The 25,374-nt window shown below is 43.9% G+C and overlaps 1 protein-coding gene across 1 annotated transcript in view; it reads left to right on the forward strand.

Annotated features, from left to right (window-relative positions):
* LOC131050118 (K(+) efflux antiporter 3, chloroplastic) overlaps nucleotides 1-23,945 on the forward strand; it is a 244,011-nt gene extending 220,066 nt beyond the window's left edge. The window contains 4 exon segments of the mRNA XM_057984273.2: nucleotides 22,344-22,433; nucleotides 22,570-22,731; nucleotides 22,960-23,443; nucleotides 23,446-23,945. Of these exon segments, the coding sequence (XP_057840256.2) occupies nucleotides 22,344-22,433; nucleotides 22,570-22,731; nucleotides 22,960-23,443; nucleotides 23,446-23,507 (798 nt within the window). The 3' untranslated portion in view covers nucleotides 23,508-23,945.
* The last annotated feature ends 1,429 nt before the right edge of the window (nucleotides 23,946-25,374 follow it).

Genomic DNA, 25,374 nt, shown 5'->3' on the forward strand with positions numbered 1-25,374 from the left:
TTTATTTTTTACTTTTTATTTTTTATTTTTATTTTTATTTATATTTTTTTTTTTTTGAACAATTTAGCGGACTGATTGACTGGAGGGTCTTGGTTCCCGCAGTTCGTGATAAATCTTTAATTTCGACTCGTTGACTGCGTCTGGTATCTCCTTCCCGTCCAGCGTCCACAACTTTAACACCCTGTTCGTATTGACCTCATGTATCCGGAAGGGCCCTAACCATCGGACTTTGAATTTCCCAGGTTTAATTTCGTTCTTCTCGTTGAATTTTAACACCAGCTGTCTGGGAGTAAACTTCATTTGTCAGAGATGCTTGTCGTGCCACACCTTCTGTCTTTGCTGGGTTGTTTTTGTCGCCCACTGAGCCATCATCCTTCGTTCGTCCAATTTGTTCAACGCGTACAGCCTCTCCCTCAGGCTTTCCATGTCGCCAAGGCGATTATCGATGGCAATCCGTAGACTCAGCACCATGAATTCAACTGGCACCACGGCTTCTTGTCCATACATTAGCTGGAAGGGAGTCTGTCCAGTAGTTACCTTGTAAGTTGTTCGGTATACCCAAAGTACTGACGGTAGGCGCTCCTCCCAGTCATCCTTCTCCACTCCGCAAGACTTATATATCACTGACATTATTATTTTATTTGTGGCTTCTGCCTGGCCATTGGCTCGTGGGTAGTACAGGCTTGATAATGAGTGAAAAATCTTGAAGTCTGATGTCAACCGTCGTATGACATGGTTCACGAAGTGGCCTCCCCGGTCACTGGTCAACTGAATAGGTATACCATATCGCATAATGATTTGTTCATAAATAAATTTCGCTGTGCGTACTGCCGAATTATCTTGGAGAACCCTTGCCTCCACCCACTTGGTCAAGTATTCTGTCGCAACTATAATGTACCGGCACCGTCGTGGGGCTGGCCCTAAGAGGACCCACAAAGTCGAGTCCCCATCGCTCAAAGAGTTCTTGTGCATGCGACGGGTTGAGGCATGAAGTCCCGCTTCAGAGGTTTGCCTGCCCGTTGGCAAGTGTCGCACCTCACGACCCACTCCCTGGCGTCGTGATATACCGTTGGCCACCATAGTTCTGCGAGAAGCACCTTTCGGGCTGTGGTGTCTGGACCCATATGTCCACCTGCGGGCCCTTCGTGTGCCTCCCTTAGTACACTCGAGACTTCTTCCTCCATGACACAACGCCTTAATATCTGGTCCGGCCCCATTTTGTAGAGTAACCCGTTAGTGAGCGAAAAAGTCCTGCTCCTTAATACGAGCTTTCTTCATTCCCCTGGAGGCATACCCTTCGGAAATCGGGACGTCGATAGGTACTCTCCAATCTTCCTGTACCACGAAGGGAGTACGGCTATTTGGAACAAGTGTGCATCCGGAAAATCGTCATTTACTCCCTCTGGAGGTTCCCCCGACTTAATCCGGGACAGTTGGTCGGCTATGACATGGCTTCGCCGTGGTCTTACCACAATTAAAAATGTGAACTCCTGTAGTAGCAATAGGCAACGACTTATCCTCCCCTAGATAATGGGCTTGTTTACTAAATACATGAGTGCCTGGTGGTCTACGTAAAATGTGAATGGTGTGGCTAGGAGGTAATGACGGAATTTCTGTACGGCATAGACCATACCGAGTGCTTCACCTTCTGTGGTACTATAGTTTTTCTCCACCTTCGAGAGCAACCTGCTGGCAAAATAAATGGGGTGGTCCAGCCCATGTCCTCCTACTTGGGCTAATGTAGCCCAGATGGCATAGTTTGAGGCATCCACGTGAACGTGGAATTCCTTATCCCAATTCGGGTATGCCAGTATGGGCGCTCCCATCAACCTTGCCTTCAACTCTTCGAAGGCCTTGCTCTGTGGCTCTGCCCAAATGTATGGTTCCCCTTTCCTTGTCAACTTATCCAACGGGTGGGACACCTCAGCGAAGTTCTTCATGAACCTCCTGTAGTACCCCACATGACCAAGGAAGGACTTTACCCCCGTGACGTCCGTAGGAGGTTCCATTTCTACTATTACCCGAATCTTGTCCGGGTCCGTTTTCAATCCTTCTTTACACACAATGTGTCCCAGCAATCTTCCCTGTGGTACCATGAATCTACATTTCTTCGAGTTGAGGGCCAATCGTGCCCTCCGACACCTCTCTAGGCACTCCCCGAGAGTTTTTAAGTGGATGTCCTGTTCGCTGTAAATAGACCAATCATCCAGGAATGCTTTGAAGTTCCCTACCGACATCTTGTCGAAGATGTGCAAGATGATGCGCTGAAAGGTGGCAGGCGCATTGCATAGACCGAAGGGCATTCGGTTGTATGCGTACACACCGTCCTCCACCACGAAGGTTGTTTTCAGCTTATCTTCCTCCATGATGGATATCTGGTTGTAACCAGAGAACCCATCCATGAAGGAATAGATTTCATGTCCAGCTACTTCCTCCAAGATGCTGTCTGTGAAGGGTATGGGAAACGGGTCTTTAACAGTGACAGCGTTTAGGCACTGGAAATCCACACAGATCTGGATCTGATTGGCCTCTTTCTTGAGGGAAATCACAATGGGGGACACCCATTCACTTGTTTGCACTCTAAAGATTATGCCTGCTTCCAACATCCGCTCAATTTCGTCGTTCACCCGTACAACATAATTTTTGTTCATTCGGTACGGCCGCTTCCTCACTGGCTGGGCTCCTGGTACCAATGTTATTTGGTGCACACATAGCTCTGGGGGCACGCCCTTCAAGTCCTTGTATGTCCATGCGAAGACATCCTTGTACTCAAGGAAAATTTTGAAGGTTGCGGCCTTCAACACTGGATTCCAGTCATCTCCGACAAGGATGATCTTGGGGTCACTTGTCTCCCCGAGATTCATTTCCTTTAACTTGGCTTCCTGATACTTAATGGGCTCCCCCTTCAGGAATTAGTGTGCCGGCGTCTCATTCACTGCTGCCTCACCTTCCTTATACTCACCATATTCTGGGGGAAATATATCTGGTTTTTCTTCGATGCTCAATACATTGCACGAAGGTGTAAATAGTTCATAATCTCCCATTTGCCAATGGAAGAGACCATTCAAGGAGTCCCCATCGTCCCCTGAGCATGCCTCCAGTTCTAACACCCCTTCGTCACTAGGCTCCATGCGGCATCCATTTCCACCCTTCGCTAACTGGTGTCCCTCAGATTCCGAGTCGGAGGAAGAGGCCAACTCTTCGCTCACCATCGGCGTACGGAGATCGATTACGTACTTCCTCCCGACGTTTTCCAAAGAAAGGGTATTCCGCTTCCAGTTATGGTTCACTTTTGCTGCAATGAGCCACCCCCGCCCGAGGATGGCGTCATATCCTTTCTGCTTCAGGGGGATTACCACAAAGTCCAGCATGAATGGCTGCGTGCCGACCATCACCTGCTAGCCCATGAGGGTACCAAGGGGTTTAATCCCATGTTGGTCTGCCCCTAGCAGGTTGAACGTAGGGGGCCACAACGTAGGCTTTCCCAATTTTTTCCATGTCGCTTCTGGGAGTACATTTACTCTTGACCCTCCGTCCACAATAGTGTCTGTTAAGGTAGTCCCTAGTATACCCATTTCTACCACCGCCGGGTGGCATCCGCTGTTGACTACCAACAGCATGGGGTCGACCGCGGGGCTCACGACCTCCCTAAACCCGGGGTTGGTTGTGGTGCTCACGACCTACCTCGTTTTTACTTGTGGGGGTACAGAGTTTAAAATAGCCGTTTTTAGCTGCAGCATAGTCTCCGGGAGGTCTTGAATTCTCACGGGTACCTCTACCTGCAATATTTGCCGTAAGATTTCCTCTTCTCCCTTCGTCCGTGGTGGACTTGCTATCTGGTGACTGTTCTGTCCTTGTGCGGCCATTTCCTTTGTGATCTCGTTTCTGGCCTCTCGCACTCTCTCGGTCTCCATGTGGGGATTTGGGTAGGCAATCTTTTCAGCCTGTGCCCTTGTGATTGCCAATACTTCTGCCTTCGTAGGTTCTATGTTTAGAAGGTTTACACCAGGCTTTGGGCAATTTGCGTCCTCATGGTCACCTGGCCCGCACCATCGGTAGAGGTGCTGAAGGTTGGCTTCCTTCGTGCAATCGTGGGCGAAATGTCCCCACTGATTGTAGGCCCTACATTGAATCATTGGCCGGCCCTTGGCATCATACTGGATCCGGTTTCTGTTGTTGTTATTGTTATTATTTCTTCCGCCGCCGCGTCTATTATCCCGGTATCCTCTAGATGATGTCGTTGTGTTAGTCTGCTGGCCCGTACCCACTGGTGCGGATGTTGTGGCCTGCTCCGTGAACAGCACCTGGTTCGTGCTTCGGGTTTTCATGTTGTATGGGCACTCATTGGTGGAGTGTCCCATCACTTGGCAAATCTCACAGAATGCCTTCTTTGGGCAAGTACCCTTTGTGTGTCCGTTACTCCTACAGTCTGTACACCACACTTCATTTTCTTCCGTCTTACTTGTACTCCATTTCATGGCTTTGAATTCTTTCAGCATTCGTTCCATGTCCTTCTGGAGCGCATGTACCTTTTTACTCGATTCACCACCGCTATTGCTCTCCTCGTCAGAATCTTCATCATCGTCAGATGAATATCTATTACTTTTCTTCTTCCTTGATGTTTTGTATTCGCTTTTTAGATCCATCGCCCTGTTATAGGCGTCGTCATATGACGTCGGGGGTACAATCTTCATTTTTTTCCATAGGGAGGATTTCAATCCTTCCACAAACCATCGTTTTTTTAAGCCCTCAGCCGGCTGGCTTTCCATTTTACCCAACAATTCCTTTAGTCTCCTGCTATATGCCCGTACTGTCTCCTTAGTACCTTGCTTGGTATTGTATATCTCTGTTACAATTTCGTTGTCATCACGGAGCAACCGAAACTCCTCCGTGAATTCCTTTTGTAGGTTTAGCCCATGTGGCCACTTTTTGCTTATCTACATTGGAGTACCAATCTATGGCGACTCCACGTAACGTGGCTAGAAACTGCTGTACCCAATCATCCTGGTCTGTTACTCCGTTGGCAGACCAAATGGTTTCACATGTACGGCAGTGCCATAAGGGGTCTTCCTTGCCGTCCCCTGTGAACTTTGGCAATTTTTGTTTACTCGCCATCCCTGGTCGTCTTCCTAGGGGCGGTTGTGTCTGTGTCTGTGGCCCTGCGCTGCTACCTCCGGTGGCGTTGGTGGTGTGTCCTGGAGGTACGATGTTTTGCCTATCGCGTGTGGCACCTACACCCATACTGTTGCCCTCCCCTTTGCTCTGACACGCTCCTACTCCTGCTTCCCGTTGGTGATCTTCACTCTGTGGCGTAAGGGATAAGTTCCTAAACTGATCCCGAGCCTCCTTGACTAGATTTCTCTGTAACCTTGTTTCTTCTAGAAATTCTTCGTGGCTCTATGTCCTACGATGATCTGGCGACGCGTAGAAATTTCTGTCGGCCTCTGCACCTTCCATGACACCTCCTTGGTTCCCCTCGGGCCCCCCTTCGGTAGGTCGTCCTTCGGCAAGTTGCCTCAGCCTCCGTCTACGTTCTACTTGCTGCTCCAGAATCAAAGCCCTCTGTGTGGCCTCCCAGTCGTTCGTTTCAGGTTTTCTATTTCTATCTTTATTCAATAGGTTTGGCATTAATTGTTGCACATTTCCATAACTCTCAATTCTTAAATCAAAACATGTCTTTATTAATTCATTTGCTCAAGTACAACTCATGTCAATGACACTTTTATTTGAAAATAAGAAGTTCACGGGTCAATTCCCTCTTGGCCTGGCGCCATCTCTTTCCGTTTCTCGTCGGCTGTTCTCTTCGTAGTGTTGCAGGATTTGTTGTCGTCACTCTTCCTGGGCAATCTCCTCCAGGCGGGCCTGTTGTGTCAGCGATGCTTGTGCAAGCAACCGGGGGAGGTGGTTCATCAACCGGTTTACTGTCGGGCTAACCTCCAGCGCTGTCCACACGGCACTTGGTGGGATTTCTACCTCCGCCGCTTCTCGTCGAATGTATGTCTGAATGGCTACCTGGAGCAAAATTGAAAATTCTCGCGTTGCCGTGTCTTCTCCTGTGTAAAGTTCTGTCCGCGCGTCGTCGGCCTCCGGGTTTACTTCACCAACGGGTAGGCCCATTGTGTCTGTGCGCCATCCGTGTCTTCCGTTCCCGAGTTCGTCTAGGCAACGGCGCCAAATGTTTGCCCTCTCGGGTGAATAACTTAAGACATAAAGAACATAATGCAGAATAATGCCGTAAATAGCAGACAAAGTATATCGGATCTTCTATTCATCAATAAGTGTCCTTTACAAGTTACATTCCGAAGTATAAAAGGGTACCGAGGGGGTGCGAGCGCCAACCGTCGCACCGCAACTTCCACCCCTCGGTTGCCAACTAACCAAAACAATTACACATAATTAACTAATATTATTCCCGTGTACAATAATGCTGCCAACAATTCTATTATCCTATTGAAATGGATTCTTTAATTCTGAAACTATCATTCTGCTGTTCTCAAAAATCAGAATTCTGAGTTTTATTATCAGTCATTTATATTTCTATATTTTGGATTAAAAATATTAGTTCATTGGTAGTTGTTCGTGACAAAACCCCAAACAATTCATTGGTAACAAAACCCAAGCAAGCACCTTTGAAAACAATCATAAACCCACCAAACTGCAGCATAAAAATTCAGGTCAGTCTTGTTGGGGATCTTTCAGTGGTATCAGAGCTTGGATTTCGCCACCTTGTTGAGTTAAATCAAGTTTTGTATACTCTAGTGGATTGGTTTCTAGTTGGGACAGCAAGTTAGGTCTTCATGGCAGGGTTTTTAAGCAACAAACAAGCATGGAAAGAATTTGAACAAACACAACACAAGATCATTCGTAAATTGCAGCATGTTGAAGATTCCCTTTCAAGGAAAATTAGGCACACTGATGGTTCATCTCCATCTACAAGAACAGCTAAGAGTCCTCGTGCCTTGCCAACAAATAAAGCAATTATGTCCAGCTATGACTAGTATTGCTCTCTTCCTCAAAAGATACAAGACACACTTTCTTTCACACAATTCTTGGGTATATCAGATGAGGATGAAGATGACTTGATGTTTTCAAGTCCATATCAGCAGCTAAAAAGGAAAGAAATATCAAAAGATATTAAAGAAGCCATTGGGGAAAGTGAAAAGTTTAATGTGCACGAACAAGGAAAGGAAGAAGAATCACTTGTTTGTAGTTTGCAGCCTACAAATGATCACAATGAATGCGAAAATCAGTCATCATGTGGGAGTCCTAAAGAAAAAATAACTTTGGATCATATGGAGAAACATAGCACACCATTGCATCAACATGTTGATCACAAAGTGGAAGAGATCACAATCTTGGATCAACCCATTAGAGGTGTTGAAAGCATGACTCCAATGTTTGACACCTATTCTGATTTTTGCAACCACAGTTCTAATTGTGTAGCATCATCCTTTTCACATGAAGGTAATGATGTTGATGAGGCTTCCTATGATGGTACTCAAGTTGATAGTGCTACACATGAGATATATATTGTGGATTCAAACCACAAAGGGCCTGATTTTGTTCACCATACTATGGAACATGTTAAAAGGACACAAGGGTTGTGTGATGGGTGGTCACTAAGAGATAAGAAGTCCAAGTTGCTTGTGGCCCAAGCAAAACAGCACTTGCAAGAGGTCAAGTAAAGATGCAATCAGCTTGATAATGCAAGAGGTGTAGAAAATCAGTGTCTTGGGCCAGCATTTGGTGAAGAACATTCAACTTGTGTTGAGGATCATAAAATTACTTCAATGGAGCTAGACAAAAGTTCTGATTTTCAATATGGAGACAACAACCATCTATTCCCACTTGAGAATGAAATAACAAGTTTAGAATGCAAGCAGTCTGATTTTGAATATCATAGCATCCAAGATGAAGACTTCTTTGAGCCACTTCCATCTCTAACCATTTGGGAAAACCATGAGACCAATCGAGATTCAATGTTGTTTGATGACTACAATGCAATCATAGAAGAGGATTCCAAAGGTCTGATTTGGGACAGTGATATTCTTCTTCTTCATTCTTATGAGATTGCTACCCTTACGCATGGAAAAACTTGTGAAGAAGACTCTATAACTATTGGAACACAAGATGCATGCATTGGTCATGATAATTTATATGATGCATCTCATTATAAGACAGATTTCAGACACTTTGGAGCAGCTGTTAAAGAGAAGACCCAAAAGTCGAATGAAGGATGGTTAGAAAGGGTAAAGAGAGCTAAGATTGTGGCTCAATAAGCCAAGCTTCACCTTCAACATGTTCGTGATATTAACCGTTCTTTTGATGACAAGAGACATAAGTTGCCTAATCCAGAGTTTCCATTTGAGATAGTTGATCATTCTCATGATGGTGATAGTGATTTGGTTGATGACTCTCCTAGTGGGCCAGCCACTCAAGAGTTGTCTATGTTGAGCAGTGTTGGCATACATACTTCATTTCTGAGTTTATCACCTATTTCTCTGGATATGGCAACGATATCTTTGTTGATTGGTGACTGCATATTCTTCAATTCCTTATGGACTAGTGGCTGTCCTAGTTGGGATCATATAGCACTTCCTGATTTTGCATTGACTACATCAACAATTTAGTCTGGGAATGTTGAGGGTTATTTCTTTTGGATATCCTTTGATTGGCATTGGTTTGACAGCATGTTTGATATCATCTATGTTGCTGATCAGAGTTATGACAGAGAGGGTTGGTGGCCATTTGTGTTGGTTATTGGGCATATGGGAGTTCATCTTCACATTGTCTTGTCCTACATGCATGGATGGTTACTTCAGGGTGATTGGTTGGCAAACTTCTTCTTCATCTCTTACAGCAGGTTCTACATTTTGACATGGGATCCGGGTATTGATTGTTTGTCTGCATGGATTCCATGTTGTTGCTTCACAAATTGTGGTGTATGGTATTTCTATTAGAGTGGAGCAGCGAGTTGCTTGGTGTTTGTTGGAGGGCAAGCAATCTCGGGAAGGGAGGATTGTAATGTTCCCTTCCTAGGTGACAGGTAGTTGAGCAGGGATTGGCCTATCATCGGGTTCTTGTAGGCCAATGAAGTGGAGAGGGGACCCATACTGAGGCTTGTGGAGTTGCGCAGGGGCTTTGTAAGCCATTTTGGATGTTCAAAGGCAGTTCCTATTTTTTAGGAGGGATCCCTTTTTTTTTGGGGAATGATTGAGTTGGTTTTGGGGTGTCTACGGACCATTCCGAATGATCTGAGACCATCTCCTATTTTTTAGGAGGGCTCCTATTTTTACGAGGGACTACCAGTTGACTGGTTGACCACTCGGAGGATTGGGGAGCGGAGCAAGAGCCCTTATGTGCATTTTTTAGTTGATTGGAGACAATCTCCTAACTTTTAGGAGATTCCCTATTTCCTTGGAGGACACTGCCAGTTCACCTGCTCTATTTAGACATCACCAGGATGGCGAGTGCATCATCAATTTTCAGTTTGGGGGAGGACAGGTGATGGAATTTGAATAAATCAAATATTAAAGTTTGACTTTAATATTTAATAAAAGAAATAAAGTTAAGTGATTATAATAGCACTTTATAATGAGTTAATAAAGTATCTTAATATTATGATTAAGGGGACCACCTTGGGCAATGATGGCTAGTGGACATGACTTAAGTTGTTTTTAAACAACTTAAAATAATAAAATGAAGCCTAGGAGAAAAGATACGGTCAGCCTAGAGGAGGAAATAATTTGATTAAAAATCAACTAAAGACTTTATTATGGAATGATAATAATGGAAAGGCCACCCTAAAATCAAATTAGGGTTATGAGACAATAAAAGAACATTGGAGGCAGCCATTTGATTTTTAGAATAAGCTTCTTGGGAATTGAGCTCTGCAACTCATTTCAGCAGCATAGCAGCTTTAAGGAATGAAAACTCCTTAAAGACAGGTGGATTTGGACAATACCCCAAGCCATAGGTTGGAGGGATTCATACAAAATTCCTAATTGTGCTTCAATTTAGATTTGATTCAGCAATTACAGAGGATTGCATGCAGATTGGTGAGGGTTTGGAGAACTAGAGAACAGCGATTACATATTCTAAGTCAACTGTACGGCTTCTTTATGCAGCCATACCACTGTGAGGTTTCCTGAATGCCGAAACTAAATCAATCCAGCCATTTAAGGGCATGAATCTCATACATATTGCATGGTTAGCATTGCACAAGAATAATTTAGCGATTAAATTGGTTACAGGAATAAATCTCCCTTCCATATTAGTATTTTGTTCAGTAGATCGAATAATCAAATAATCCTCATTGGAGCCAAGGGTGGAAATTAGTGGAATTCAAATATTTGTTTTTGCTAATTACCTAGGTTACCGGATTCAGCCCTCTAGACTCTTGGTACTGGTCCGGGGTTTTGGTCTGATCCGCCTGTGGTCCGGACAGGGTCCATGATTCACAGGCCTGGTTCGGACCAGGTTGAACCCAAGAGGACCCAGGTCGAACCCAAGGGTCTGATGGCCCAAAAATGGTTTTTTTTTTAATTCCACCACATAAAAAATTAAAATATAACCCTAAAAGTGAGTTTTAAAACATTAACTTGGCTCATTTCACACAAGCAACATGACTACAAGCAAGGGGAAATGAAGATGTGGGATATAGAGCCAGAGCATACTGATTTGGATGCTTTCACTTCTCAGCTTGTTGCATTTGATGATTCAGATAGCGAGCAAACTTAAAGTGTAAGTGGCATTGGCATTGGCATTGGCATTGATTCATCTAATGTCAATGTCAATGATTAGGAGGAGAATGAGGATGATGAATTAGAGAATCCATTTGATGATCAAACTTTAAATTGTTGAAAGTTGAAACAATGATACTTGAATATTTTATCATTTTCATATTAATCTTGATGTATATGATGCTGTTATGGTATGATCATGATGCTATGATTACAAGTTTATGTTGGTTTTGTTGTTTATATGATGCTTTGTGACATGCTAATCTTAATTCATATATATATATATATATATATATATATATATATATATATATATATATATATATATATATATATATATATATATATATATATATATATATCTTGATGTATATGATGCTGTTATGGTATGATCATGATGCTATGATTACAAGTTTATGTTGGTTTTGTTGTTTATATGATGCTATGTGACATGCTAATCTTAATTCATATATATATATATATATATATATGTTTTTGTACTGACGAACCCAAACCCCTTTTCAAAATTTTGCCGTACTGGCATATCGGTTCTTCGAACCCGAACCGGCAACCTAGGTAATTACTGTTGGGTTAAATAAAGGTCATTAGAGCCATTTCCAGCTTTTGGGTGTTGTTAGATTGCATTCTGCACCAATTCTTTAATAAATATGCATTCCAGGCATGGCGTGCGACACCTGGTATGCAATTCTATTGCCCTATTGAAATAGATTCCTTAATTATGAAATTATCATACTACTGTTCTCAAAAATCATAATTTTGAGTTTAATTATCAGTCTGTTTTGCCCCCAAGGGGTGTGTGTGCATTCAGTGCATAACAATACAGAGATATAGGAAATGTAATAGTACACGAAGATGCAAGTAAGAAGAACTCATATGTCTATATTCATTGATTCCAAAATGCCAGGACATTCAAAACATAGTTTCTTTAAGCAATATCCACACACTGAAATAGAGACCCAAGTACATATATATAGGTGTCGGTATAGGTTGCCTGGTTGCCCCGGTGCCAACTGCCGGCAACCGTCAGGTAACCACTGACCCCTAACATACTTAACATTCTAATTACGACATGACATAATTACCCGACAACATCATCCCCCCAAAAAAGGTCGTCTCTGGACAACGTACAAACAAAATGGGGAATGACACCAAGACAACAAGAAAAATGAAAGCTGAGGGGGTACAAAGGGCATCCCTGATGAAGGGGCCGACGATGCTGCTGCTGCCATTTGCTTCCTCAGCTGGTGGACTTGTTGTGTCCTATGCCTCGGATCTCGCTCAGCTACCAACTGCCTCTCCCTGGATTTCTTCGCCATAAAAATTGCTTCCATGAGCTCCTTCTGCTTACCGTCCAACTCCTCGAGGGTAGAGGTGAGACAGGTCTCAAGGGCTGTCGGTTCCACCACCTCCTATATGCACCCCACTGTCTACTAGGCCAATTCTGCCTTTGGACGAGCCAACTCCTCGAGACTGGTCGCTCGAGCCCTCTGTTGTGCCAACTCCATCTCCATTGTGTGCAGGCGAGTGACTAGCTCCTCCCAAGCTGTAATGGCTACCACCCACTCTGTCTCTGCTGCAGATGCACTATGCTAGGTATGCCTGAACTGGTAGTACCCATCCCGGAATGCTGGCTCTACCCTTTATAATAGCAAGTGTACTCCACTAGCCCCAGCTGTCTCCTCGCACCGCCATTCCGACAACATCTCTAGAGTCTCCACAGCAGGCCAACCCCTGGCCTCAAAACATCTCCCAAACTCCTTAGCACACCCTCTTGTGGCAAAGGCGAGGAGACCCTCAACCGCGAGCTGCCTGAGAGCCTGCTCCTTAATAGAGGCTGCCAATCTCCATGCACTGGCCTCAACTTCCGCTGCCATTCTTTGCGTATTGGCTCCCATCTCCACCAAAAACATCTCCATGATCCCTGGCAAGCTCTCTGTAGTGGCCCTCATTTGCTGTTGCATCTCTCTCGTCTCCTCCCCAAATCCAACAATGTCCTGCAGAAAGTCCATCGCCAACTCATGTTGCCCCTCCTCCTAATGAGAACTACCCTCATCTAGGTCCACAATCTCGGGAAAAGGACGTGGCTAGGGTGAGGCAGGTGGGGGTCCCACAGGTGGCATAGGAGGCATCTCATAGCAACCCAACCACTCATCCATGGTGGCATCATCACCTGTGTCCATTCCGGTCACCGTTCCCTTTGTTGGAGGTTCACTGTGAATTGATGATACTGCTGGAGCTCCCTCAGCCACATCCTGTGCCTGGACCATTGGTATGTCTCCCGCTAGGACTGTTGTGGCGACACTAGAGAGTGTCGGCAATGGAGGTCGGGGTCTCAACTGCCCAAATCCTGGAATGGACATGACTGGTATTGCTCCCACTGTCACCCCCGAAGCCAGGAGGGGTGTCAATCCTCCTTTCGAAGTCAATACTGCTGGCGCAAACACCAGTCGGCCCACTCCCGTAGGTCGCACTCCACCCATCGGTAATCCACGGATACCTCTTGTTACGTGCCCAAAAGACACCACACGGTCACTACTCCGTCCTCTCCTCTGTACCAGGGGTTTTCTCTACTTTTGTTCAACTAGCAAGGTAGAATGCGTTGTTACTCTGGTTGCTCTTAGAAGAGGTATCATCGGAATCTTCCCCTTCCTCTGCATTATTATCAGCCTCTTCTTCACCCTCTTCCTCTGCATCTTCTTCAACTGTCTTTATCTGCTGCTCATTTTCTGACACTACCACTTATGGTGGTCTCCTTCGTTTCCTGTTGGAATGGGCTTCCCCACTACCTGTGATGGTGTCCTGGTGGGTCCAATAAAATATAGTTGGTTGAGAAGATTTTCAATGTCTCCCGAGGTTTCCAAACATGCCTCTCTGGAGAGACTTGTGTGCGTATAGCATCAAAGAATAACCCAATGGCATGGAACGACATATAAAAAGCTTTGTGCCGTAAGGTCAGAAATTCATGAATTCTGTCGAACAAGTTTGCAGCCCAATTGTACACCGTCCCATTCCTCAGTCCATTCATGAGTGCAATCATGGGTACCGCCATGTCCAATGCCCTGCTGGCTAGTAAGTCTGCTTTTCATGATATCTAGCAGGCACTGCCATTCTCCTAGAACGATGTATGCTTTTTTCAATCCTCTTCCCTTAGGTGCCTTAATCGCTGCCCATTCCTGTTCTGAGAGATCACTTTGACATATCAGTTGTAGCAGTTGCTCCTTCCTTTCTGGCAACATCTTAGTGGTGTTCTTGTCTACTTTCTTCCCCTCATTTAGTATGCCAAAGACCCTGGCAAAATCCTCGGGTGCAAATGATACTGTAACAGTGCTCTGTTGATAAGAGAATGTCGATGCCCTTGTTGTGCTATCGTATGTGGCTACTATCATTCACAGATAGGGCTCAAAATCCCTGATCACAAAGATGGGCATTTGAATTGCCCAGTGCACCCGTGCTTTCCTGAGAGATTGCTTAATCAAATTATTATCTGGGGTCTCCAGCCACCAGGTTCTGCATACACTGCCACTTAGTCCTTCAAATGTAATGGTGTCGGATGTAATCTTTACCGGCATTGTCTTCCTTTTGCCCTTTGTTGTGTCTGTTGGCCTTGCAACTTTTACTCAAGATTGCAATACTCTCTTTCCCTTATCCATGCCTGTCGTGCTTGCTTTCGCCATCTTTCCTGACTTAGACGGTTGCTCTAACTGCTGCAACCATTTTTGCCAGTCCAGCTTCTCCAGTCATGGTTTTCCTAACTCCATTTAATTGCCGGGACAACACTTATAATATTTTTCAAATTCTGTTACTTCCTTGGGCCCTTGTACGGTCTATGCAATTTGGTTCTTCACACATTACCTTGTATGGCAGACGTTGTACGACTTAATGTCCATGGAACAACTTGCTAGAGCCGACTGTGTATAGAACCCTCACCCAACTATAGGAACCACGTGTACGGATTCCAATTATGCACTCCTTGGTTTGTATGGACAAATGGGTGTACGGACTGTGATTTCCGAGTGCCACCACAATCACGATCGTATGATTTTGCATTGACCCCGACGATTTCCTTGTAATAAATCTCGCCCTCACCGTACGGAATCACTATATGCCTTCACCTGTACAATTGCTTTTACTCCTTGCTTATATGCTTGGCGTACAGACGATTCTAGTTTAGCATGTACGGCTTGCCCACCGTACAAATTTGGCTCTGGCTTCCTTTGAGCACATCCTTTGGCCGTACAATGCTCCTCCTATGGCCATACGGTATGCTCCTCTCCTCCTGCAGCCGTACGGATTTCGATTGGCTCTGTTTTGCCACCATACGGAATTTTATTTACTTGGTCGTACGAAAATCTTGACAACCCTACTATCTGCGCTTGAGTCGTACAGATTTCATCATGTGTCGTTCTTATGTTTTATCGAATCCGTACAGTCTTAATGACAACCGTACGGTGAGTTCTCCATTTTAAAAAAAAAAAAAATTTCATTGTTTTTTTATAAAAAAAAAATTTAACGAAAAATAAAATAATTACCTTGTCAAATTGGCCGGCTAGGCCCTGCCTCCGGACGAACTAGGTCATTCTGCTATTGCCTGCGGTGGTAGACTTTTAATTTTGACCCGTTCACCATCTCCTCTATTGGTTAGTCATCCAAAGTAGATAACTTAATGGCTCCCTTCTCAGCTACTTCACAAATTTTATATGGGCCTAGCCATCTGACTTTGAATTTTCCAAGTTTGATCTCATTCTGCCCGTTGTACTTCAGCACCCACTGACCTAGACGGAACTCCATGCACCGGATATGCTTATCATGCCAAAATTTCCGTCGTTGGGTGGCTTCGATAGCCCATTGGACCATCATCCTTCGTTCATCTAACTTGCCCAATGCGTACAGTCGCTCTCGCAGGCTTTCCATGTCTCCTAGCCGGTTCTCAATTGCTATCCTTAGACTTGGGACCATGAACTTTGCCCTCTTGTCCGTACATCAACTAAAAGGGTGTTTGCCCTGTTGTCACTTTGTACGTAGTCTTGTATGCCCATAGTACAGATGGTAGCTTTTCTTCCCAGTCTTCTTGTTCAACCCCGCATGATTTATAGATTACCAATACCAGTATTTTATTAGTGGCCTTTGCCTGACCGTTGGCCCTGGGATAGTACGGGCTCGACAGGGAATGAAAGATCTTGAACTCTATCGTGAGTAACTTAACTACGTTATTCACAAAGTGCCCACCTCTCACTTGTCAATTGAATAGGAATGCCATACTGCATAATGATTTGTTCATAAATGAACCTTGCAATGCTCAAAGTGGAGTTATCTGGTAGTGCCTGTGCGTGTGCCCACTTTGTCAAATATTCAGTGGCTACCACAATATACCGACACCATCGTACACGGCTGGTCTTCAATGGTCCAATGAAATCTAGACCCCATCGCTTGAACAGTTCTTGGGCATGGGATGGGTTGAGGGACATAAAGTCCCGCTTCAATGGTTTCCTACCCTTTGGCAAGTATCACAGCCCACCACCCATTCCCACGCATCATTATACAAGGTGGGCCACCATAGTCCGACAAGCAATACTTTACATGCGGTGGTGTCTGGACCCATGTGGCCTCTTGCGGGCCCTTCGTGTGCTTCTCGTAGCACTCCTGGAATCTCTTCTTCCATCACACACTATCTAAGGACTTGGTCGGGTCCCATTTTGTATAGCAACCCATTAATCAGTTGGAATGTCCTGCTTCTCAGGACCAATTTCCGTCTCTTGCCTGGTAACATATCGGCTGGGAACCGAGAAGTGGACAAATATTCCTCGATGTTTGCATACCACGAAGGTAGTGCAGCAATTTGGAACAAATGTGCGTCGGGAAAATCATCATTGACTCCCTTTGGTGGCTCTCCGACTTAATCCGGGACAATTGATCCGCAATCTCATGGCTCCTACCTAGCCGTACAATTATTGTGAATGTGAACTCTTGAAGGAGTAGTAACCACTTGCTTATTCTGCCTTGAATAGTGGGTTTATTCACCAAGTACATCAACGCCTGGTGATCCACATAAAAAGTAAAAGGTGTTGCCAGCAAGTAGTGTCGAAATTTTTGTACGACATAGACCATTCTGAGGGCTTCCCTCTCGATGGTACTATAATTCTTCTTGGCTTTCAACAGCAAGCTATTGGCAAAATATATGGGGTGGTCCAACCCATGTCCTCCTTCCTGTGCTAGCGTAGCCCCAATGGCATAATTCGAGGCATCCACATGTACGTGGAATTCTCGGTCCCAATTTGGATAGGCCAGAATGGGTGCGGCCACCAGTCTCCTCTTGAGTTCATCAAATGCTTCCCCCTGTGCCGGTCCCCACACGTACGGTTCACCCTTCTGTGTCAGCTTGTCCAATGAGAATGAAAGTTGAGCAAAGTTCTTAATGAACTTCCGGTAATATCCTATATGTCCCAGGAAGGACTTTACTCATGTCATGTCAATGGGCTGCTCCATCTCTACAATTACCCGTACCGTATCTGGATCAGTTTTTAATCCAACCTTGCAAACAATATGGCCCAGTAGCTTCCCTTGCGACACCATAAATCTGCATTTCTTTGGATTCAAGGCTAGCCTGGCCCTCCGACATCTCTCCATGCATTCCCACAATGCCACCAAGTGAGTGTCTCCGCTACCAAAAATAGACCAGTCATCCAAGAAGGCCTTAAAGTTTCCCATAGACATTTTGTCGAAGATGTGGAGAACTATCCTCTGAAATGTTGCCAGAGCATTGCACAAACCGAAGGGCATTTAGTTGTACGCATATATTCCATCCTCCACCACAAAGGTGGTCTTTAACTTGTCCTCCTCAGCTAGCGAAATTTGATTGTATCCCGAGAAGTCGTCCAGAAATGAGTACATTTCATGGCCAGCCACCTCCTCCAGGATGCTGTCTGTGAAAGGTATAGGGAACGGATCCTTGATGGTGACAGCGTTGAGGCACCTAAAATCCATGCAGATGCGGATTTGGTTGGCCTCCTTCAGCGAGATCATGATCGGCGAGACCCACTCACTTGTCTCCACCCGAAATATGATGTTGGCCTCCAGCATCCGTTCGATTTCTTCGTTCACCTTAGCCGCATAGTTTTTATTCATGCAGTACGGCATTTTCCGTACCGGCTAGGCTCCAAGGACCAACGGTATCCGATGGGCACACAGTTCGAGTGGGATTCCTTTCAGATCTTTGTAGGTCCAAGCAAACACATCCTTGTATTCCATAAAAATTTTTGAAGGCTGTCACCTTCAGCACGGGATTCCAATCGTCTCCCACCCAGATTTTTCGAGGGGTTGCAACATCCCCTAGGTTCGTCTCCTTCAAGGTGGGGTCTTCGTACCGCATCGGTTTTTCCTTTGCAAACTTGTACGTCGAGACGTCATTCACTTTGGCGTCTCCCTCCTTATACTCCCTATATTCTGGCGGAAACTCATCTTTCTCTCCTGGCTCCTCTTCAATTTGCAGCATATGGCACGCAGGATGGAAGACTTCATAGTCCTCCATCTGCCAGTGGAATAGCCCATTCAACGAGCCTACCTCATCCTCAGAGGAGTCTTCTAATTCCAGGACACCTTTGTCGTTCGGCTCCTTTTTGTTCTCATCCACCCCAAAATCCCCATCGGAGTCCGAATCTGAAGAATAGGCCATTTCTTCACTCACCATCTATGTCCGAAGGTCAATGATAAATTTCCGGCCCCCACTCTCCATGGACAACGTGTTTCGTTTCTAGTTGTGATTTACTTTGGCTTTAATCAGCTAGCCTCTTCCAAGGATTGCGTCATATCCCTTTTTCTTCAAGGGAATCACCATAAAATTGACAACGGAGGGCTCCGTGTCGATCGTCACCTGTTGAGCCATGAGTGTCCCGATGGGTTTGGTACCGTGTTGGTCGGCACCCACCAAGTTGAAGGTCGGTGGCCACAGTGTTGGCTTCCCCAATTTCCGCCAAGTCTCCTCGGCAAGTGCATTCACCCTGGACCCTCCGTCTATTATGGTGTCGGTGAGGATCGTACCCAATATCCCCATTTCCACCACTGTCGGGTGTCTCCCGCTGTTCACCGCCAATAGCATGGGGTCAACCGAGGGGCTGACCGACACTTTTGTGTGAAGTGTTGTTGTACGGTCGACACTTCTATGGCATTAGTGATGGCTTCTCTTAATCTGGGCATGGTGTTGAGGAGGTCCTGGAGTTTGATGGGTACCTCGGTTTGCAACATTTGTCAAAGGATGTTCTGTTCGGATTCAGCAGATGTACTTGTTGGGGTTTCTCAGGGATCCTTCCTCATTTCCTGCTCAATATGCCTTGGCTACCTGTACTCGTTCCTTCTCTGTACGGGGGTTAGGATAAGTAGCCTTCTTCCTTTGTGCTCTAGTGATGGTGAGTGTCTCCCTTTCATTGGACTTTTCAATTGTTAACAAATTTATTCTAGACTTCGAGCAACTCCCGTCGTCGTGATCTCCTGGCCCACACCACCGGCACATATGCTGAGGGGTGTCTCCCTTGGGACAATCACGTGCATAGTGTCCCCATTCATTACAGGCTCGACATTGTATCATCGGGCGGCCTTTTGCATCATACTACACTCGACGGTTGCTATTGTTGTTTATTTTTCCTTGTCTATTGTTTTTGTACCCGCCGAAAGATGTTGTGGTATTGGTTGATTGATGTGGATTAGCAGTTGCCGCGGCTGTGGAAGGTTACTCCTAAGTCAGAAGCACTTGGGCGCTTCTTGTTTTCATATTGTATGGGCACTCCTTGGTGGAGTGTCCCAGTACTTGACAAATGTCACAAAAAGCTTTCTTTGGGCATGTACCCTTAGTGTGGCCTTCCTCCTTGCAATCTGCACACCACAAGTTCCCTTCGTTCTTACTATTGCTCCCCTTAATTGCTTTGAATTCCTTCATCGTTCTATGCATGTCCTTCTGTAGAGCGTGAACTTTCTTGCTTGAGTCCTTGTCATTGCTACTCTCAGAGGAACCATTGTCACCCGATGATTTATCCTTCTTCTTCTTCAAGGTCTTGCCTTCGCTCTCGAGGTCCATGGCTCGGTTGTATGCGTCCTCGTACGAGGTGGGAGGGACAATCTTCATCTTCTTCTTGAGGGAGGATCTTAGTCCTTCCACGAACCACCGCTTTTTCAATCCGTCAGTGGGTTGGTTATCCATCTTTTCGAGCAATTCTTTGAGTCGCCAGCTGTATGCTCGTACTGCTCATTCTTCCCTTGCTTTGTGCACAAGATTTCGGCCCGAAGGAGTCGAAACTCTGTCTCAAAGGCTTTCTTTAACTCGTCCCAAGTATTTACCTTCGTCTTGTCTGTATCGGAGTACCAATCGATGGCTACCCCGCATAGGGTGGCGGGAAACTGCACCACCCATTCATCTTTTTATGTCACTCCATTGGCGGACTAGATCGTCTCACATGTACGATAGTGCCCTACAGGATCTTCCTTCCCGTCTCCAATGAATTTAGGCAACTTCTGCTTGTTCGCCATTATGCTCCTTGGCTTTGGCCCACTTTGCCCTCCAGAACTCGACCCTCCATAAACTGGTCCTCCGGAATTTGGTACGTTGGGTCCCACTAGGTTACTCTAGCTACCAGGGTCTGATGAGTCTGACTCGAACATATTGCTTCTACTACCATGCCCTTCTGTCCTCTCGACACCTTTGGCCGCACCGGTGTCTCCCACTTCTCTGTTCTCGGTCTCGGTCTCCTTTTCTCTCCTGGTCTCGTCACCTCTAAATGGTGTATACGTCTCTATTATATTCCCGTTGCCAATCTCCTCCAACGTGAGGGAAAGGTCCCCCAACCACCTCCTAGTGGTTTCTATCAATACCGAAACTTGGCCCTTGCCAGTGGAGCAATCATTGCCATTCCCTCCACTTCCTTCCTCAGCAATTTTCTTCAACCGTCTCCTTCGTTTGACTTGTTGCTCCAACCTTAGTGCCCTCGCTGCTACCTTGTGCCCGTCTTCCTCTTGGCCCTTCGGTACATGATTTTTGTCTTTGTTCAGTGTCACGAGCATCAATTCCTGCGTTCCATTGAGTGGAAGGTTCTTCGGTGGCCTTTGTCACGTTCCTCCTCCTCCCGTCGACTCCTCTCTTCAAATTGTTGTAAAATTTGTTGCCGATGGTTCTCATGGTAGGTTTCCTCTCGGCGAGTTTGTAGGGAAAGAAATGCTTGTGCCAACAGGCTAGGCAGGTTATTCATCAACCGGTTCACCGTCGGACTTATGCCAAGGGCACTCCACACGGCACTCTCAGGGACGTCCTCCTCCGTGGCTTGCCTTCGTACGTAAGTTTCAATTGATGCTTGTAAGATGCAGGTGAAGTCCCTTGTTAGTGCCCTCTCGCCTTCAAACAACTCCTCCGGTTCTTCCTCAGGATTGCTACTTGTCCCCTTGCTCAATGGTTGTCCCATTATCGCCGTGCCATGTAGTATACTCTTGTCGTTCCTAGGTTTAACTTGGCAAGGACGGCAGATGTTTTGCCCCCAAGGGGTGTGTGTGCATTCAGAGCATAACAGTACAGAGATATAAGAAATGTAACAATACATGAAGATGCAACTAAGAAGAACTGATATGTCTATATTCATTGATTCCAAAATGCCAGTTCATTCAAAACATAGTTTCCTTAAGCAACATCCACACACTGAAATAGAGACCCAAGTACATATATATAGGTGCTGGTATAGGTTGCCCGGTTGCCCGGTGCCAACTGCCGGCAACCGTCAGGTAACCGCCGACCCCTAACACACTTAACATTCTAATTACGACATGACATAATTACCCGACAACGCAGTCATTTATATTTCTGTATTTTGGGTTCAAAAATATTAGTTCATTGGCAGTTGTTCATGACAAAACCCCAAACAATTCATTTGTAACAAAACCCAAGCAAACACCTCTGAAAACAATCATAAAACCACCAAACTGCAGCATAAAAATTCAGGTCAGTCTTGTTGGGGATCTTTCATAAATATTTGTAATTTCCCATAATTTTGAAAAAAAAATCTATTTTCTATATAGCCATCCCCTAAAATGGCCTCAAAAAAATCTGTCCTGGAAATGTGTCCCCCTGTCCCCTGCCGTCCCCATCCCGAAAACTTGTTGGAACGTAGATAATTCATAGTTGATGTAAAGGCATTATGTGACTGAAGAAGCTGTGCCATGTGTTAACACCCAATTTTAAATTGCCCCCCTATTTATTATTTTTAAAAAAGAATATGTGTAGAAAATAAAAAAGAAAAAAGTGCATAATGGCAGTGGGCATGATAAAAACCCATTTTTAAAAGCAAAATTTAATTCTCTGCCTTCTGTCTGAATGAAGAGAGATGCCATATATCAAGTGTTGTGTTGGAATTTGGGGCATAATGAAATTAGTTATTAAGTATGGAAATCGAATACTTTTTAATAATGGATATATCATGCACCTTTGCTTGTGAAATTTGTTTTGTTGTTTGTAAATGAAGAAAGATGGTGTCCATGACTATTTCATGCATCTTTCCTTACAAAATAGATTTGATTATCATTAAGTAGCTCATGAAATTTTATTCTCCACAGGTTCCTATCTATGCCAGGGCGCAGGACCTTGGACATCTTTTAGAATTGAAGAGGGCAGGAGCAACAGATGCCATTCTGGAGAATGCAGAGGTACTGTGCATAAAACAAGTTTCAGTGGCTTCATTTTTGTAATTTACTTCCATTATTGTCATGTACCATGTAAGAAAACACAAGTGTTGTGTTTGACGGGCTAAGTTTGAAACTGACTGTGTGCATATGCTAGTAGACAAGTTTGCAGTTGGGATCAAAGCTTCTAAGGGGGCTTGGTGCCATGTCTGATGATGTATCCTTCTTAAGTCGACTCATGCGGGAGTCTATGGAGCTTCAAGCACAAGAAGAATTTGAGAGAAAGGATGAAAAGGATCGTGAAATAATGAGGCCTTTGCAGGTATGGCAAATCGTATGGCCTTTAATTTGCTTTCTGTCTCAAAGAATTGAGAAGGACCATTCTCTTTTTCTTATTGGCATCCTTAATCTCTGGTGTTAATATTGAAACTGGATATCACTCAGTTAGCCATTCTGGGGTCATTTTCTGCTGACAATTAATAATTGACTCAAATTCAACAAAGGCAGAAGTAAATAACTCGCTGAATTGTAAAATATTGGTTTCATGTAGGTAAAGGTCACAGATTCTTTGAAGATGCAGATGAGAAGAACTCCAGATACAAACTTTGAGATGAAAAGCATAGTAGAGGAGAAACCTTCTAAGATTACAGGTTTTCAAGAGCCAGAGAGCAAAGCAGGCAAAGAAAACTTTAATGGTCAGCATGAAATCAGCTTGAAAAGCTCGTTGCAGTCAAACATATCTGATCCATTAGTTGGTTTAAATGAGAATGGATCTGTAATCTCAACCATCTCTGTTGGTTCAGAGGTAAAGGTGGATGCAGAGATTTACTCTGAAACAAGTGATGCCCTTTCTGAAAAGCATGCTACTAGAATAGAAGGCCATTCTGCATCTCAGAATGACTCGACAGAAAATGACCATTATTCAGGTTACCAGGCATCCACAGACTCTAGTAAGAATCCAAATGGTGATGATGCTGAGAAAGGTGTGAAATGGTGTGCTCTGTCTGAAGAGGAAAATTTTTCCAGAGAAATAGAAGGGGAGAAAGAAATTTGGTAGATCAGACTATGAAGTGTGTATCATCTACAGAGGAATGTTAACTCTAGGTTGAACCTGTAAAGGGATATTCAATATCTTTAGTTGCTTTGTAGCATTGAAGGTTGATAGCGTTGAAGGTTCAATTATACCTAAAATTCTAATTCAGAAAGCTGAATTGGGTAGTCTAGTTGTACTCTTGCAAGAATTTGCGCTTGAAAATCAAAGCTTGATGTAGATACTTGAACATCTGTGGCATTTTAATGAAAATTGGTTGTACCAAATATCTTTGTATTTCTCATTTACCCTATTGACTGTGGCCTTCATATTTTGTTCATTGCATCAAGGCCAAAGTATCTTTTGACATGAAATACTAGCAAGGCATTTAAACCTCAGTTGTAAATTTGTAACAACAGGCAACATTTTTGTATCATTCTTGCAATGAACATTTTTCTATTTCCTAATTGCGTCAAATATAATTGTTCCAATATCAAAAGCAGCAATATTAATGGAATATTGTGGTCCTTTTATTATACTTCATTTTATTTTGATTTTGATTTTAAATCTTCACGTTCAAATTTGGGGAGGGGTGTTTGAGTGAAATTATTTTGCATCAATTTCTTTTTCACTAAATGAGTTTGATTCTGGGTGGTAGTAGTGGATTTTTTATGCATCACATTTCAGAAGTGCTTATTCTAGTTATATATGTGAATAAGAAAACAATACAATATTTTGTGTAAAAATGGCTCCTGCTTCTCTATTTGTCTATCCTTAGTGTTATTAATGGAAATTTATTGGGAATTATTGGAGGAGAGTATTTAATTTGACTCCATGGAACCTAAAGCCATAAATTAAGAAAAAATGTTGTTTGTCAAAGTTAATCTGGTTCACTGTTAGTAATTGGCCTGAGAGAAAACACTGAAATGCAAAGCTCTCCATTCAATGGCATGCTGTTTATTAATCATTATTATATGAAAGTTTGGGGAGAAAGCCTGTCTGATGGTAACCGTAGGGCATTTTTCAAATTATGTAAAATTTCAGAATTAAGTTTTAAGTGCCTTGGCTCTTCTCACGAAGAATATTTTGAGTCTCAAATGTTGCCCATCATTTTCACCACAACAAAAACTGATAATTAATATGAAATCTATTTCTATACCCTTTTTTCTGATACACACAAATGTAACAGTCTGCTCTCTACAACAATAGGAATTACAATATTATTATTTTAGTATTAAGTGATAAAGGTGCCATGATTATCATTGATTAATCTCATGAACCATGCTACTACATAACAATTTATGATATAGCGTTAAGACCTATCAAGTCTTGGCAAGGACTTGTGGATCCGAGTTTGAGTAAGGCTCAACAAGGCAAAGGTGCCATGATTATCATTGATTAATCTCATGAACCATGGTAGGTCCTAAACAACAATTTATGATTTAGTGTTGAGACTTATCAAGTCTTGGCAAGGACTTGTGGATCCAAGTTTGAGTAAGGCTCGACAAGTCTGCAGCCTTGACTTGAAGATTCAGCTGAGTCTGAAAAAATCAGAAAATCAACAGGGAAAAAAAAACCATTACAAACATTTTTTCATATATACTTATCAAGTCTTGGCAAGGACTTGTGGATCCAAGTTTGAGTAGGGCTCAACAAGTCTGCAGCCTTGACTTGAAGATTCAGCTGAGTCTGAAAAAATCAGAAAATCAACAGGGAAAAAAAAACCATTACAAACATTTTTTCATATATATATATAACTAACTTGTAATGTCCCCATTTTTAAATAGGATATAATAATAATAATATTATAAATGAGATGGTCAAAGGGTATGAAATAGATTTCTGAATTTGACATATTCAGATATATTTATTTATCAGGTGCTGCTGGGTGGAGTTGTTTCTGTAGATAATATACTATGATATCTATCCACTCAT

This window comes from Cryptomeria japonica, chromosome 6, assembly GCF_030272615.1.
Source record: "Cryptomeria japonica chromosome 6, Sugi_1.0, whole genome shotgun sequence".
NCBI lineage: Eukaryota > Viridiplantae > Streptophyta > Pinopsida > Cupressales > Cupressaceae > Cryptomeria > Cryptomeria japonica.